At 36.4% G+C, this 17917-nt stretch overlaps 1 protein-coding gene across 7 annotated transcripts in view; it reads right to left on the reverse strand.

Moving 5' to 3' along the window:
• The window catches only part of EYA1 (EYA transcriptional coactivator and phosphatase 1), a 153920-nt gene that overhangs the window by 23785 nt on the left and 112218 nt on the right, over positions 1 to 17917 (reverse strand). For all 7 annotated transcript variants that reach the window (XM_085325011.1, XM_085325041.1, XM_085325030.1 and 4 more), the window contains exon 12: positions 13848 to 13937. In XM_085325011.1, the coding sequence (XP_085181137.1) occupies positions 13848 to 13937 (90 nt within the window). The remainder of the gene's footprint in view (positions 1 to 13847; positions 13938 to 17917) is intronic.

Below are 17917 nucleotides of genomic sequence, written 5' to 3' on the forward strand. Positions count from 1 at the left end.
GTAACAGTTGACTACAATTGTTTCTTATTCAACATTCAGGTATTCTAGTGAAGGATCAAAGGTCTGCCAAGACTTTCTAGGATCCATCTTACAATCACAGACAAACAAAGTAACTTTACCAAAACCAGGTAGGTCCTTCATGAAAACAGCTATTTCTCACTGTTGCAGAACCAGACATAATGCTCATTGCTAAATAAAGGTCATCTGGCAAAACTTGTCATGTTCTGACAAGCTGGACTGTTAAATTCTCAACTTTTACGTTACCAGCAATTATTCACATGAATGACCACATTCAACAACCATCAAGAGTTAATTCTGTTTTCAGCTACATCTATACTACCATTCTCTTTTGAATATTATTTTCAAACAAAAAATTTTTCTCCTAGATTATTTTTTAAATATTTCTAATGAAGATATTTAGACTAATTAAGAATGCACTTTTTTCTGGTTTGAGAAAATATTAAATTTAATGGCCTTGTCTTTGGCATCAGCTCTGTCAGTATTTTCTTCTGGGTCAATAAACCCATCTGTTCAGCTCAAGAGAAATTAATCTCTCCCTATCACCAACACTGCTCTTCTGTACTTGATAAACATTTTTTTTTGACACCCTCACAGCTAGGCTGATTTTCTTCTTTGCTGGTACCTCACTGGTGATTTCAGCATAACAAAGGAAATTCATGCCCCAATGCTACACTAAGGTCTTGTAAAGCTCTGTGACAGGTTTGCAAATGAAATGGTTTAAATAGAACCAGGGTAATTGTGCATGAGAGAAACAAAGAGCGGGAAGCATTCAATGTTGCTGTTTACTCCTTAAACGGCTGCTAAATGTTTCTTAAAAAAAATATTCCTAACCAAAACTAACCAAAAAAAGATACTTCAGCAACTTTATGAATGAGTGAATGATTAAGACCTGTGAAGTTGCTGTATGGTTTGGGAGAATCATTGAATTCTGCGTTAACTTTATTACTCCTCATTTTAAATGAAATATAAAACCAATTATCATGGAATTGCCACCGACTTAATCAGCTGTTAAATGAGTATTCTGAAAGCTTATGACTAACAGGACCTAAATGCAACATAGTTAAGTTAATACTAACTATGTAAGTTCATTAATAGACTAATGTGTCTTCTATCACTTTCCTTCTAGTAATATTTCAAAACATATCAAGAAGCTTATAAATAAATAAATATACTAAGAACACTTTAATAAAAAATCTAATCAAAGAAGAATTTTATTCTAACTCATACATCTCAATATTTTATGTTATGAGTGAGACTCTTATCTTAAGGAGAATGGTATAACTTTGCAGTAATTTTACTAATTTCTGAAGAACTATTTTACACGACTGCAACTCAAAGCCTGAAAGTCTCACTTGCTTTATGGATAAGAGAAATGGGAGCTATTAAATGATGCACATTATCAAAAGTAACTTGTTTTGGAACAGCAGTACTCAGAAGAGCAAAGCTCTGATTTACTGTTGTTCTGATTTCTTCTTTTTCAATGGGTTAACCCATCATTCTGTAAACATAATTTGTCACCAACACCAGCCAGAGCACTCTGTAACTACTTTTTGCCTTTCTTTTAGATCTGTTTTCCCTGCTGAGAGAATCTACTAAAGAAGAATTTTTCATACTGACACCAACTGTAGTCTTGCTGTGAATAACCACATTCCCATAAAAATCATTCCATTTATTGCAAAGTTGTTGGCAGACCATAGGAATAATAGTCAACTCAGGAAACCTTTTATCCTGAAATCACACGGCTTAACCCTTTGTATGATCACATGAAGTTATATAAAAAAAGCTATACTACCATATTGCTGATTTAACTTGTTTTAATAAATGTATTTTCGTTGTTCGTAAGTTTTTAAAATAATCTTTTCACAGTATTTCATTTTTAATTAAAAAAAAGACAGAAGTGGATTCAAAAAAGCAACATTCGAGGTTCTTTCTCAGTATATAATGTTATATTTTAAGTTATAGATTCTTTCCCCCAAACCCCAAATATTATACAGGCAGAGATGCTTGAATCTATTTTTGATGACAATCTGAAAGTTTCCACTCAAATGAAACTCTTTTTCCTATGTTCCTCCCTCCTCATAGGAAGGTAAGGAGTAAGATATATTTTTTTATATATATATATTCAATGTAATGAATAATTAACAAAAATATTTGCTGTATGAATTTTGTTAAAGGTTTTAGTTATTATATTTGTTCTATTAAAAACTAGACTAGTGTACATTAGATTCAGGAAATACACATGTACTTTGTTAGTCGTTCTCTTGATAGTTTGGGAGTCAGAGGTTGCTTGTATTCAAATTTATGTCTGAACTTATTAAAGTGATGGAATAAAAAGAAGTTGGTGTACGTTTTCATTGACTTTGTTCTGCTTATTCAGTTCTTATTAGTAAGCAATTATGGCTTAATTTATGCCAAGCTAGGTCCATAGTAGGAATTTTGTGTTTGTAAATACTCCTTAAATATATATATATATATATATATATATATACACACACACATAATTATACACACATTTTTGTCCAATAAATGAATATTAAAATATTTCACTAGCGTATTTAAACAGTTCAGTCAGAGTAAATGCACAGAAAACCTCCCAGTTGAGGTTTGCTGCTACAATTGGCTCTTCTCTGAATCTACCAGTGTTAAGGTGTTGTTATTTCCCTGTGCATCCATCTCTTATATTGTCAAAATTATACAAATGCACAGAGAAAGGTAGCAGATCTTTCAATTGACAAATGATTTTTTAGGGTTCTTAAAGGATCATTTGGTTAGAAATATCTGATCTCTTGTGGCAACAATATTTTAGCTAAGTTTAGTACTCGTGTCAGCAGTCTGTATTCCACTGTCACTGAGTATTTAATAGTTGTAGTCTCATATCTGCATATTAAAGTAACATTCAGAAAGTATGCAGAAAAAGAGTCCCTGCCAGGACTGCCCTGCTCTACCTGGACAAGGATTACGGAAAAAATAAAACAAATACTTAATTACTTCACAGAATCACAGAATCACTTCAATACCTCATTGTTTCTTTTGTTGCTGCTTTTCATTTATATTTTAAAAGTCCTCACTAAATAGTCATGTTTTAACAGCACATTTTAAGATAGCTTTGGTTCTCTACAGAATAATTCAGCTCCATGACTATACCTAAAGACAAACTTCTAAAATACAATTAACACAAGTCATATTTTACTTTAAAATACAGATTATAAAAATGGTACTGCAATGAGTAAAAGGAATAATCCCCCCGCCTCTTCTTCAAAGTTTCGTTAGACCATTGAACTGGATGAAATTCAGATAGAGGCCTTATTGTAACCACACTGAAACAGTAGAAATCTCCAGAGACTGTGAAACTCAAACATTTTGGGAAACAACTTCAAGCACTACTTTTGTGCTTTTAAAAGAAAATGAATGAAAGACACTTAATTTTTCTCCCTGTAGCAATATTTTAATAAAAAAAGAAAGAAGCCCCGCACAAAGAGATCTGCTGAAAATACACGCATGTGCATATTTTCTTACAATTTAAACTACAATCATAATAGTCACAACTAGGCACACTGCATAGCAAACGCCATGACAGCTCTCAAGATGCCAGAAAACTACACTTCTATGTGCTAGAATCCATGCTAAAATAAAACCTAGGCTGAAGAGGTTAATAGTAACTACCTATCACACATACCGCTAAGATGCCAATTTTGTGATATCCAACATTTGTTCTTAAGTCTTAGGATTGGCTAACGCGATATCATCCTGAAAAAGGCATAATAGGATGAAACTTAGCTTTGTAAAGCTTTCCTAAAATAAAAGGCACAATATTTCCAGAGACTAATCCATTTAAAACATCGATGTGATTAATACAAATCTGTGGTTTGCTATTTAAGATGGAACCTAAAGCAACACAAACAGATTTTTTTTTAAGGTGATTGTTGTGCTCTTTTCTCCAGTTTATATTCTGYGTTTTGCATTGGAAGAGTTGGTTAAGGAAAAAAAAATGCCTCAAAGTGGTGGAATCAGCACAAAATAACTGCTTTACATGAACAGAAAGGGTGGGCTGGGAAAGATATTTGAGTGTAAATTAATGTTGATCTTAGCTGGAATAACTTGCGCTCTTCAGCATATGCAGCTGCACCAGGGAGTTGACTGGCTGTATGAGATTTTACACATCTGTCAGCTAAATCAGAGACCCAAACACAAAATCTGTTGCTCAGGAATGTTATTTGAATTTGTGAAACTTCTTAGATTTTGAGCTTATACACCAATAATGGATTACTTAGGAAACTTATGAATGTGTTATATAGAATGAGTCATAACTATAGCATTTACATCTGTAGYAGATAGGCTCTTGTTCCAGTGGTATTCATAATGTTTAAAGAAAATGTGAAAAACATTTTGTTCATGCCAGCTCCCTGAAATATTAAAAGTCCAAGAGAAGCCTCTCTGTGCAAGAATACACGGAAAGTAATACATTAATTAACAGTAACATTAGCTGCTTGTACCATTAATATCAACTAATTACACATTCATTTGGCACCATTGTTTTACTATTACAGACTACTGGGCTGAGTTACRTAATAAAAAGGGCCTATTCAAATCTGAAATGGCACTTCTGGCACGAAGAGGCCTTCAGGATGAATCACGTCATGACCCAGTTTGGGATCYGAAGTGCACTGAACCATCAAGCAGTGGATCACGTCTGCACGTGACACTCATTAACTATATTGCTATTTTTATGTTGCAATTCAGAGCCTGAGATTGCAGCACAGCAGCAATGCAATTAAAGTAACCATACCCCGGGGCCGATTTGAGATCCCAGCAACAGACTCTGTCTGTATACTTCTCTGACGTGAGATTTCAGGTAGTACCTCACYGCTGCCCTTCGATACAGTATCTCCTAGGCTGGCAGATCTTTAAATCTGGTACTTCAGGCTATACAGAACCTAGCTGTAATGTGAAGATACCCATGCTGCCAYCCGTGAAAAGCATGCAAATTTTGTTATTTTATTTCCTGGGAAGGGGACAGGAACTTTTTAAGTCCTTCACTGGAAGGAAGTGCAATTGGATGTGTAACTGGGCAAAACATTCTGTTTTCTGCTACAAATTATTTCAAAGTACTATCTTGGAGATGGGATTAATTCCACCAAAACTTAATTTGCTGTCTATCACAAACCCTTTTTCATTAGCATGGATTCCACTGACAAATGCCCTTTACTATACTGGGTAATTTGATATATCAATGCATTTCATTACTAAGCCTGCCTACCTACTCTTCAGCCTATTTGGAATACAGCAAAATCTCAGAGTCCCAAACAGAAAGCTCCACTTACCAAAGCAGACTACGTGGACTTCATACTGATCACCAGGCCACAGAAACAGACACCTGAAATACTGCAGTGACTAACRGTGACTACTTACTGCTCTTATTATATAAGTATTTTTTCAATGGTTTTTAAAAGAAGACTTCAACGGGTATGCATGAATAAATCAAACCTGAAAAACAGCAACTTTTAAAACAATAGAAAACTGAGAATTTTCTTGAATGACTATTTGCAATGTTTTTTGTTACTTTGGATTTCTTTGTGGGTTGGTTAACGAGGAGGAGTGGCTGATACACCAGAGGTCTGTGCTGCCATTCAGACAGAGCAGGACAAGCTGGAGAGCTGGGCAAAGAGGAACCTCACAAGGTTCAGCAAAGTCAAGTACAGGATCCTGCACTTTGAGAGAAATAYCTGTCCTGCACCAGGACAGGTTAGGGGTTGACCTGCTCTGTTTTGGAAAGCAATTCTATGGAAAAGGATCTGGGGGGCCTGGTGGACAACAAGTTGATCATGAGCCAGCAATGTGCTCTTGTGGCYACGAAGGCTAATGTTATCCTGGGGTGCATTAGGAAGAGTGTTGCCAGCAGGTGGAGTGAGGTGATCCTGCCCCWCTACTCAGCCCTGGAGCTACTGGAGAGAGTCCAGCATAGGGCTAGGAAGATGATTAGGGGACTGGAGCATCTGCCCTATGAGGAACGGCTGCGAGAGCTGGGCCTGTTTAGCCTGGAGAAGAGAAGACTGAGAGGGAGTCAATGTATAGAAGTATCTAGGTGTCAAGAGGATGGGCCAGACTATTTTCAGTGGTGCCCAGAGACAGGACAAAAGGCAACGGGCACAAATTGAAACACAGGAAGTTCCACCTGAATATGAGGAAAAACTTCCTTACTTTGAGAATGACAGAGCACTGGARCWGRTTGCCCAGAGAGGTTGCGGAGTCTCCTTCCCTGGAGATATTCAAAACCCACCCGGATGCAATCCTGGGCAACATGCTCTATGTGTCCCTGCTTGAGCAAGAGGGTTGGACTAGATGATCTCCAGAGGTCCCTTCCAACCTCAACCATTCTGTGATTCTGTGATTGTATCCACAAGTTTTCTAACTGTGTCAACACGGACAGCATTCGTGCCAGTATGTTCCTGAGGAATAAGACGTTAAAGAGACTGAACTGAAGTACTCTTAGCAAGTCAGCTACAACTATGCACAGTGAAAACTACYACAGCCACCAGACTTAGCATTTACATAGTGTTCCTCTCCCTTATCTCCTTTCATTCTTGTGTACCATATGACATRATTAACATCCTTCTATCTGTTGATACCACCCTTATCATCATTATTGTTACCCTTTCTGTAGATAAGGAGAAGATGGCATAAAGAGGGGGAAAAAGACTGAATAGGATTTATAAATTAGTGGCAATTACAAAAATAGACCCTGTGTCTCTTCATTCAACACATGTATACGCAAAATGTGTTCACCAGGACCTGTAAATGTTTAACTTGTTCAGAGCTAGGAGCATGGCCTCAGACCTCAAAACAATTTTGAACTGATGTTTCTGTGCAGAGAAATTCAGAAGGCTTCATCTTTTCAGTGACTGTGTTTTAATAATCCTTTTTCCTTGGCCTTTCTGATTACATCTGTGCTGCTCTGTCAGTTCCCATCACTGACTATAGGCTTCTGTACAGCTTGATTGAAGCTTGTACCTTGGTGACAGCAGACCTAACACACCTGCCCACTTCCACACTTCCACAATGCGTGAGAGAATATACGATGGAAGGGTACTTCAACATGCTAATAGTGTCCATCCAGCTCTCCACCTTGCTCCAAGCCTTCACTTACGTGCTAGCTTGCATCCAGGAAGTTCACTTATGAGATTGCTTGACTCTAGGATGAGATGTGCTAAAACACTTTGAGAAAGTAACCCTACAGTGACTATGGTTCTGTGAGATGTGCAGGAACTTGCACGCAGTAAGAAACCTGTTGAATGTTATTATTCAATAATATGCATTATCGTAGTGCCTAAGATCCCAAATCAGAGAGCTGCTATGCTAAAAGGTACCAATCTGAGTCTCTGGCACATTAAAGTATCAAGTTTGAGAGGAGATTCCTTTCCTCCTTCAGATGAAAGTAACAGAACATTTATGGCTTCAGAAGCATTCCTACAGGGCATCGTGTGGGACACTGGGGACGTATCTGTGTGCATAGTCACTGAAGGACCTGTRAGTGCAGTCCCTTAGTGCTGACTGTGCTGTTGCTGAGAGACCTACAAAGGCGAGAATTTGCAGACTGAAGATGAGAAGCATGTATGTTYTTGTGATGAGGAAAAGGTGTCCTTGAGTCCAGAAGTGCCTAGGATATGAGGGAGAGGTGATCTTGATAAATACTGATAGACAAAAATGGAGAGCTAGATCGAGATGCAGGAAACAATCCACAAAGAGAAGGTTTCATAAAAAAAAACTGGCAGTTTATTTCTCCCTATCGTTTTCTGTATCTGAGTATATCCAAGCTAACAATTATAGAGCTACAGGAGTCCCAGAAGGACTTGTCTCTGTATCAGTAATGAGGCCTACAGGCCAAACAGACTGTGAGAGTGCAAGGAGGTAATTGCTGTTTATTCTTTGCTTTAATTTGTGAAAAGGGGCATCTAGGTAAGTCAGTATCTTGATGTTCTGCGACAGCCAGGTACACTAGCATACACTAACATGTAAAAAGTAGGATTTTTAAAAGATATCAGGATAGCAACAGGAGCCAGCAAGGACAAGAAAGCAGCATAGGTGCTTAGCACCCATGTCCAGGGAGCGAGCCACTGCGTTCTGGCCTCCAGGCTACAGCTACATCTAGCCTAGAGTATAGGTACCACCAAGAGCTGCACATCATGGGAACTACCTGCAATCCTAAAGCAGGCAACATGTGAGAGGGGCCATACACAATAATGCACTAATGCAATACTCAAAAGGCAAATTATTCTGAAGCTTATGTTTTAATCATAATGCAGTTACGCAGTTCTTTTCTAAATACAGAAGAGACTATGCTCTGAACATCCATCAAGAGCACTGTAATGAATATCCGGGTGRATTTTAAGTAAGAATCTGAGGAGAAAGGAATATAAATCTTTATATTATCTCCAAGCGATCTAGCTATCTCACTGACCTTATTTTTTCTTTCTTTTTATAGTTAYAATGGCAAATGTAAAGAAAGTAGCCAAGTCCAGTAATGCTGTTAGAATATACCATTAACTATCTTTTATTTTTCCTGAAGAACAAAAGTTATTGATTTACAGTAATGCCTAATACTTTTCTGTCTTCTTTTTATCATTAAGAGATACTAAAGTAGCTGAAAAACTCATACCATACTGCCATTCATAATAAACGACTTTCAGAAACATATCATCACTTAGCATATGGTGACTTCACAAACAAAAGTGAATTATGAAGCCCTGATTATGCATTATGTATCCTTCAATAATGGAGGAAGTTRAATGCCAGTCATCACTATTGTGCTGTTATGCATTGTTTCCTTTTTTAGAGGTGTCAAAGTGAAATTATTTATAGTTTCATAATATAGAAAATATTTTGWTTAAAAAACTCATAAAAACCACAYTAGAAATCTGCAATGAAGAGAAATAAAAAAAGCCTGAACGAGAAAAAAAAATCTGAAAGAAAACTACAAATTAATTGGATTTCTAATGACTGTAATAAAATTCAACGCTTAGATAAAAAGAAAGTTTCTTATTCATAACAATTTTTAGGTAATATTTAAAAAATGGCCTCAYGAACTGGGGAAATGAGTAAAGTGATATTTCCTGCTTCAATAAACAACAGTATAACTTTCTAAAATAACAGATCTAATGAGATATTATCATTTTAGAGTAGGGTTTGCAAAGCATTGAATTCCCTTTTTAAAAAAAGGTGTTCATTCACAAACAGTAATTCTTCCTGTAACGTAACAAGCTATAATATGTATCTGATATGTCAAAGAAATGAAAAACTATTGAGTCGATGAAAATACTTAAATACATTGATATAAATACTTGAATACATACAACCTTTAAAAATGCAATAGGCAGATGYCACTTTTAGTCCAATCATGAAACTGCCAATTTCCATAAAACGCTTGAGCATACTTTCTAAAACACCTAATATGCATAATTACTCCACACACATCATAAAACTATTATTTCTTATGCTCCCTATTAGAACATATTTCTAACTGGAGTGTAAAATCAGACATTATTCTCTGGTGATAATTCTGGTTCACTTGAGAGCATTACATCGACATACTTATTTCCTCCTGTATACTATTAAAAATCTATTAAAGGGCAGAGTATAGAATATTTAAATCATGATTTTTCAATATGGAAAACCTGAACTAAAATTTTTCAATCTATGCTTAGCCACATTTACTTCCAACATGTGCCTGACATTCTTCAAAGTAAGCTGCCTATTCTGGGCCCCAAAGACCTGAAAGTCTCCATTTTGAAGACACTGTATTTATTTTCGACCTTTGTTTGTCCTATTATAGTTCCATAATTCAATTATAAAACTGCAATTAATACAATAAATCATTGCTTGTGAGAGTACTTAGCTCAAATTATACATTAGTAAGCATTTTCCTTTCAGTACATAAAATACTTGCCATATACATTTAACAGACTGCACAAGAATTTATAAATGCTACTTCAAGATTTGAAATTATTTAATATTATATCAATTTGGAATTATTTTCGTTACTCCAAAGAAATGGACGTAAAGTGAAACGAACAGTGCATCTCCCCCTTTTCTTTTTTTAAAGTAATAATAGAAGAACTACAACAAAGTGAGGTGCACTAATTAATTGGAAATCTGAGTGTAAGTCACCTATTCATATACAGAATGTTTACTTCAGTGCTAATGGGTGTGATCTGACTAAATTTTTTCAGCAGACTTGAAAAATAGCAAGTAATAGATTAACAGATTTTTATACATTAAAATTTAGGGTATTCGCAGAGAACAAAAAATTAACTTCCTTAAAGCACTTTACTTCTTCATCTTCTTCTTCTTCTTCTTCTTCTTCTTCTTCTTCTTCTTATTATTATTATTATTATTATTATTATTAAAAGAGCAACATAGAAGAAATTAGCTAGTTCATTTATCTGGCTGTGCCCCTTACTAAATTAAGATGGATAAACTGGAGTTCTGAACGCCACTGATAGCACTGATTCACTTTATGCAGACTACAGAATGACTGCTGAAGTTCATAAGGTAACCTAATAAAATTAAACGAACCTCTAGTTTGAGATATGAAAAGTTGGTTAGGTGAGAAATAAATGAAGTGATTCTTTGGAGATCTCTACTACAACTCTGCCCTTTGCATTCAAAATGCAGTCCTTAGCAAGAAGACAGAAGGAGATTTTCCACCTAACTTGGGTGACAGGAGTAGTGTTCTGATTAGAGTCTTCCRGAAAGCGACTGATTGAAAGAAGAATTTTTTAAAAAATAGTAATTTGTGGTGTCTGGAAAAATGTGAATCATAGGCCAAAGTTATGATAGATGATTGTCTGCCTGCAAGCCTGTTTGCCTCTCTATATGCCAGGCAGGGCTCCCTGCGAGCCTGGCAGTGGGGGCACCAGCTCTCAGATTATGCCTCTAGAGTATGGCTAGGCTCAAAGACGTATCTACACTGCTGGTTAGACATGTTCTCAAATCCAGATTTGCTTATCTTCCACACTGTTTCCAGGCAGGAACAYCTAAGCTCTGGGGCTGGCAAATGGAGTTACCTCTCGACTTGCAACAGCCCAGACGCTGGTTCACACAAATGGGACAGATCAGGRCTTACTGGGAGCACCAGCAGATGTTCCAGACTCAGTCCTTCACCAGCAAGAGAGATGCCTTGAGCTTGAGGTATAACCACGATGATAGCCCACAGTTTTGATGGAAAACTGTCAAGCTGTTGGGGAGCCTGAACTTGCAAGCCACGGAGCCAAGATTCTGGCATGGGTGTGGGGAATCTCCTCCAGAGCCGCAGGGCCTGGGGACTAGGCAGGCCCTGCTGATAATGGTGACAGTCACAAGAAAGACAATCAGCAGCTCCAGRAGAATATGTTCTTTCAAAAAAACCATGTGTCTGCAAGATATTTCAAAAAACTTAAATTTCCAGGGAACTAAAAGCCTCAGTCTTTGGCCAGGTCCAGGTCTAATGTGCTGCTTTCCACATAGTACAGATTTTCCTCTTGCTCCTCCCACTACTTTTCTGTAGACCTAGGACAATCCATTAGCTCACCCCCACTCTTCTGCATGCAGAACATGCTCTTCACTCCCTTGAACAGGACATCATCTTTCAGATTAGAATTAATGTTCCTCAGCAATAGGTCAGGCAAACTACATTCCCCTAGTCTTATCATAGGAATAATGAAACTTCACAGGGGTTGTGTGGCCACCAGGGAGTAACACGCACATTTCCTTCCTCCCTTTTCCCACATGCTCTATTATCTATTCGTACTGCCTGAAGACCTCAGAGGAGGTCTGAATATTACCATCCTAAAAGCTGTAAGAGATCAGAAGGGTAAGTTAGTTGCTGTGATGCCCTGCAGATCAGTTGATCACATGGGAAAGATGGTTTCCTTGCCCTGCCCCTGCACACACAGGACAAAATTCAGAACTCTGTTTTGACATATTGCCTGACATGAACACAACTGCTCACTTGCACACGTGTCACATACGAAGAAGAATACTGCACTGTATTTTTTCCTTCATTCAGTCTACTATACTTGTGACTGGAGATGTCAGATAACTCCCTCATTTCCAGGCAAATGAAAAGAGCCGAGATCATTCTATGAGCTCCTGTGATTTAGCAAAGTACCTGAACCAGTATTTTTTCATACATTGCTTCATAGCTCTTTAGTGAATAAACTGCAACGATGTAAAGTTAAGGCCATGACATACCAATTTACAGAAGATAATCCACTCTCCCTAAGATGTGTATGATTAACTTCCATTAAAGTCAGTGACAGTTACATTCATGTATCAAGAAGTAGCTACATGTCTATTAAATATCTCGTTATGCACAACAGATGAAAACACTATGAACTTTATTGAACATGCTGGTAAGATATGCTAGTATTTTCTCTTTCTGCTCTGGATGAAATACAACCATAAATCAGAAACAGATTTGGAAAATAACTAGCATCGTTATTCTCTTCTACAAGTCTGAAAATCAATCCTATACGTATCGCTCACTAATGGTATCACTTATATCCAAAACAATAACATCTTTACATACCCTGAATGAAATAAAACACTTTTTAAAATTTCAAGAAATCATGTCTTTTATTGTAAGTATAAAAAATAAATACTTCGCTAAGGAATGGAAGAAAAAATAAAGCACATTTAAATAATTTCATTACATTGCAAGATGCCAATTCATCTGTGAGTGGTTTCTTTTTAGATGAAAAGAAATCAAAATATAGGACAGATGTTGGACAAACCACATTTGAGGTCTATCACACACTGGCATTTTTCAAATGATTTTGGCTCATCTATTAAATAAGGTGTATTTTCCTTGATTTTGAAAAGGAAACATCAGGAAATATTTAAAGGCCAATTGCTGCCAATTAACTTTGATCAGCAAAAGTTGCATTTGAATCTTTTAGATTCTTTTGCCTGTCTGGAATAACACACATTTCTAAAATCTAGCAAAACAACAACTTGATGATTAATGTGTGTTGGCAGCCTCACCACAAGCTTGCTTAACAGTTGAATTTTAAATAAACAGCTGTCTTCATTATGATGGGAAAGAAATCTGACTGTTTTCATGTTTTCTTGTTATTAAAATATTGTCAGAAATTGCTTTTCCCCTTTCAAGATGAAACAGCCAGGCATTATGGTGACAGTCTCTTTCAGCGATTCAGATAGTTTTAGAACGATCTCACAAGAGTCGCCAAGCCAGAGTCTGGGTAGGCTGAAAAAGCCCTTCGCATGCCGACACCAGCGACTCGCAGCATGCCGCAGGGGAGAGCCAGGAGTAGCGCAGAAACTCGAGCACATAACAAATTGTACCTGCCACTGGGGAAGGCAGAAGACCCAGTGTAATACGCCACTGAGACTGACAGCATATACAACATTAATGATTTCCCTCGGGGTTAAGGTAATACTTCCCCACAGTGGGACGTAAGTGAGAAATCCGTACCCCGCCATTAACTGTTTACAGAAGCTGAAGTTTAATATTTAATGGCCTGTACAGACTATTGAATTCTAATGTTCATAGATGGGCTTGGTGTATCCGCTTCTACAACTTGCCTACTTGGTCATAAATGCAAAGACTCGTGAGGAGAAAAACCTACTGTTCAAAGCACTGTAGTCTCTGGGTGCCAGTGTGGACATTCAGAGTAGATGTATATTTTAACGACTACATTATATAGGGCTGTTTTCTAACATCTCCATAGTAAAATGATGAAACCAAAAATTATTTTCAAACTACCTAATAACTYGTTATAAGAGATAAATGTTAAATAACCATTAGGTGTTTTAAAATAACGAACACTTACTTCTAAATCGTTAAAGAATAGATGTGTGTCTGCCAAATTGAAAATCATCTCTTCCATTCGAAGTCCAAGGGAAACTGAAGTGGGTGGATCCTTAAAGCAGAAATTAAAAGAGTACTCTGTCACTACCATTCATAACGTATACAGAATATAGAACGTATGCTAGAGGAACTATTTTTCAGGAGAGATTATTTAATACATTAAAAGTAGCATCCACATGTTTGGTTTAACTTCAGCTACTCTCCAGCTCTGTGCTAAAACACTTATCAGTAACACTTTGAAATCTGACTTTAGCTTACACCGTGCTWCTGCCCCTGGACCTCTTTGGTCACCCGTGTGTATTCACGGACAGGTTTACTGCCCTCGATATAGAACTGCAAAAAGGGAAGGAGTCCACCAGCTGCAAATCCAATCTACCTAAAGCTCCTTCAGATTTTACAACTGTTTACCAGTTTTATGATCAGCCAGGGGCATGATAATGGTATCATTACTCAAAACAAACTCTCACTGGCCACAGTGAAAGGAGTTGATCTTGCGAGTACCTATCAACGTTAAAGAAAATCGCCATTAATATTTTATTTGCAAATGACAATTATATGCAAAACCACTCTTTCATTCTCCACAACACCATGCTTTAATTGCTCTTCCAGTTTGGGCCCACCCATGCAGACTGAACAAATCTATTGTTTGTTATTAATACATAACACACTAACTTCTCAACAGAAATTACCATAACAACTTATTCCTTACTGAGCTAATAAACTCAAAAAGCATGTTCAGCATTGTGGTTACCAAATGCATTACAGATGTTTGTCTTGTTTTGATTTTTTTGTGTGTTTTATATATTTTCAATCTGAAAAATTGAAAAGAAAACCTAATATGTATATTTGATATACAGTTTCTCATGTACAATGCCAAGTATATCCAAGTGCACAGAAGCACGAGCTTGAAAGAACATCTTATATTATCTCATGATGCCCTCAGCTAATGTTAACTTGTTTGGAATTATATTTTAAATAAAACTGCAGAAGTGAAAACCATACTTTACTTAAAATAAATTAATATTCTAAAACCGATGACAACTCAAAGTTAAAAATAAAAGATGAAATCCCCAGTTTCTTTTTCCACCTTTCAATCAAATTAATAGGTGTTTCAGCATGATCTCTGAACTTTTCATGTTGCTATAACTACTGGTTAAAAGGCAAATCATAACAGTAGCAAACAGTTGGAAAAGTGTGGTGGTTTGTCAGTCTGTTTGTCTTCTGGAAATGCCCAAAACAAAGTAAAGCTAACCAGAAAAAGAATTTTGGAAAGAAGCATTTAGAAACAGAGCTACATGGCACAGAGAAAACATCTGTTCTTGGACTGACACATGTTCAGAGTAAATAAGTTTTCTAGTATCAAAAAAAATAGCCCTTAAATAGGATAGAAAAAGCATGTCATATTATTTTGTTAATAATAAGGATTCTGTTCTTAAAAAGAAATCTTCTATTTAAAATAGTACCATCAAAAAAGAGTATTTGGATTCCTAATTTAAATGAAGACTTTAAAATATGAACAAAAGTATTCTGCCACTCTACTCTAATATTGCTATATTTGTTGACCTATGTATGTCTTGCCTTTTTTTTTTTTTCATTTTTNTTTTTTTTTTTCATTTTTGTAGGCAAGTGAAGTGGAAAGCAGGTGCCATTTTCTCAGTAGAGACCTGCTCACATTCCCAAATATCTTTTTTGCCCAGTTACAACTCCACCATTAGTCATTTTTTAAACCGATGATGAGAATTTGTATTTCTCCTGAGCACTAACAGAAGTCATCCAACAGAATTCTCAGCTCTAGTTACTAAAAGAAGTTAGATGCTGCATGAGGTGTCTAACATGCAAATGAAGATTGCTAGCTACATCCCAATTATTTTCGTAATGTTTTTTGTGAGCCATTTTAGTCAGTTATTTTTTAAATTGTAGACAAAACAGAACAAGGATTCCTCCAAAGTAATATTAAAAGAATGTCATTTGCTAGGCTAATTTAATTAGGAGAAAAAAAAAAGAAAATCATTGGCACCTACTGAAAATGTCAGATTAAATGTCATAAAATCTAAGAGAAGATACAAAACAGGTTTCTTTACAAAGAAAACTTAATTCCTTCATTAAATGCAATCACGTTCAATAGAAAGTTCCACTTAGCATAAAAAAAAAGTGTTAAAAAGAAGCTCTGGATACCCATATTTTTAATAGAAGCAAAAGCCTTATCTATATTAGGGTTTTAAATATCTATGTAGTTATAATCTTGCAAATGCTCTGGTAAAACGCACAATCTATGACTCAGTGGCCTAAGGCACCGCAGTAGGTTAAACTCTGGTGTCAGTCAKTACAGTGGCGGCTGAAAACTTTAATGAAGACAAGGCTAGAATACGGTTTAAAAAAAAAAAATCCCATGCCAAGCCTTCTTTTGCAATTTTAAGCCACTAATTGCTAACTAATTATTGAGAGGTGTCACACAATGCGAGGGAAAGCTGACAATCTGCTCCTGTTTATTAGGACTTGCAGGTTCAACCCCAGCGTCTTTTCAGGGATGGTCAAAAATCAGGTACAAATCTCCGAGGGAGGTACAGTTTAACTAAAGAAAAGAAATACCAATGTCAAACTGCTTAAGCAGGCCTCTTGTTTTGAATACTGGTATTGGAGCCAAAACATTGTCCGTATGTCATTTCTAAATTCTGCCCACTTGATTTCATTGTTTTGTGGAGAAACAAGAAGCTGAAAAACAGGAAAGTTCACTTTGGGTACAAGGCTTATTTTCCACTTAAGCCTACAGGTCACAAATGAAGGGTTAAGTGAAACCAGGCTTTGTTTTCCTCAATCTCTAATATATAATAAACCATGTTAAAGCAGCTTATAATCTAAAGGAAAATTCCTTCAAAGCATCTGAATATAAATGTTTTCACAGAGAATGGAAATTCATAAGACCACAGTAATCTTGTGCCAATATTAAGACATATTTCCACCTGCTTCAAGATATCGACAGTAAACAAGGCCTCAACTTTTTCCAAATTTCAAAACATTATAAATAGGCATCTGACTCAAAAAATAAATTTTCATAAGTGTTTAAAGCACTAATGTCAATTAAAGTAACTGAAAACTTGAAGTATTTGGTCAACAAAGCTCCCTCTGTATATGCATAAAAAAAGATTTCCAAAAGCTAATAGAAAAGTTGTTCCCTTTTTTTTTTTCCTGGAAGTACAACATCATATTTCTATAGTAGATTCAGAGATTTCCATGAAATTCACAAAATTGAAATCAGCTGCAAATAAAAACGTAGCAGTTGATAAGTTGATACTATAACCAGGCAAACTGAAAAACAAGGGTATTATTTTATTCAAACAATGTTGAATGGTAGAAGGAGGAATAAAAGAACACAATAGCAGCAAAAGGAAAGTAAGTGATAAAAACAGATGAAAGAAGGAAGGATATACAGAAAACAGTGGCAAAAGTGAGAAGTTAGGGGGAATAAGGGAGAGAATAAGGAAAAGCAAATCTATTTCTTCAGTAATAAGACCRTTCATCATTCATAGTCATTCATCAAGAAACTCTTTCAGGCCTTACRAAGACAGTTGAATGCTAAGTTGCCAAATGCCCACTATTTAACTTTTTTTTTGTCTGAAGATTCAGCTTCTGTATTTTAACAGTTATGTGAGCAGCCCAGGTTTCATTATTAAAAGTGCATTTCTAACCTTTGCCMTAGTAGATAAGCACATGAAAACATGATGTTAGATGTCAGAAGGCAGACAAAACCAACCAAAATTTCCCGAATCTGTCAATAAGGCAAGAGAAATTGTGATATGAATGAAGCTTTAAGGAAGAACGGCACGTTTTTTTGACCAACACTGTAAGCCAAGGATGGGTACGTTTCTATTGCTATCTGAAAAGAYCTAACATTTATTCACAGTGCGTCACGTGCTCACTCCCAACGTAAAGCTGTCGTTCTCTTCAGCATGAAGGAGGTTTTTCCCTACCACAGGTGATGTCCGGTATCCCTGTGTTATGTATACTCATTTTGCAGTGCAGCAACAAGGCTCC

The sequence above is a fragment of the Rhea americana genome, unplaced genomic scaffold, assembly GCF_003343005.1.
Source record: "Rhea americana isolate MKP2758 unplaced genomic scaffold, rheAme1 scaffold_121, whole genome shotgun sequence".
NCBI classification, from domain to species: Eukaryota; Metazoa; Chordata; class Aves; order Rheiformes; family Rheidae; genus Rhea; species Rhea americana.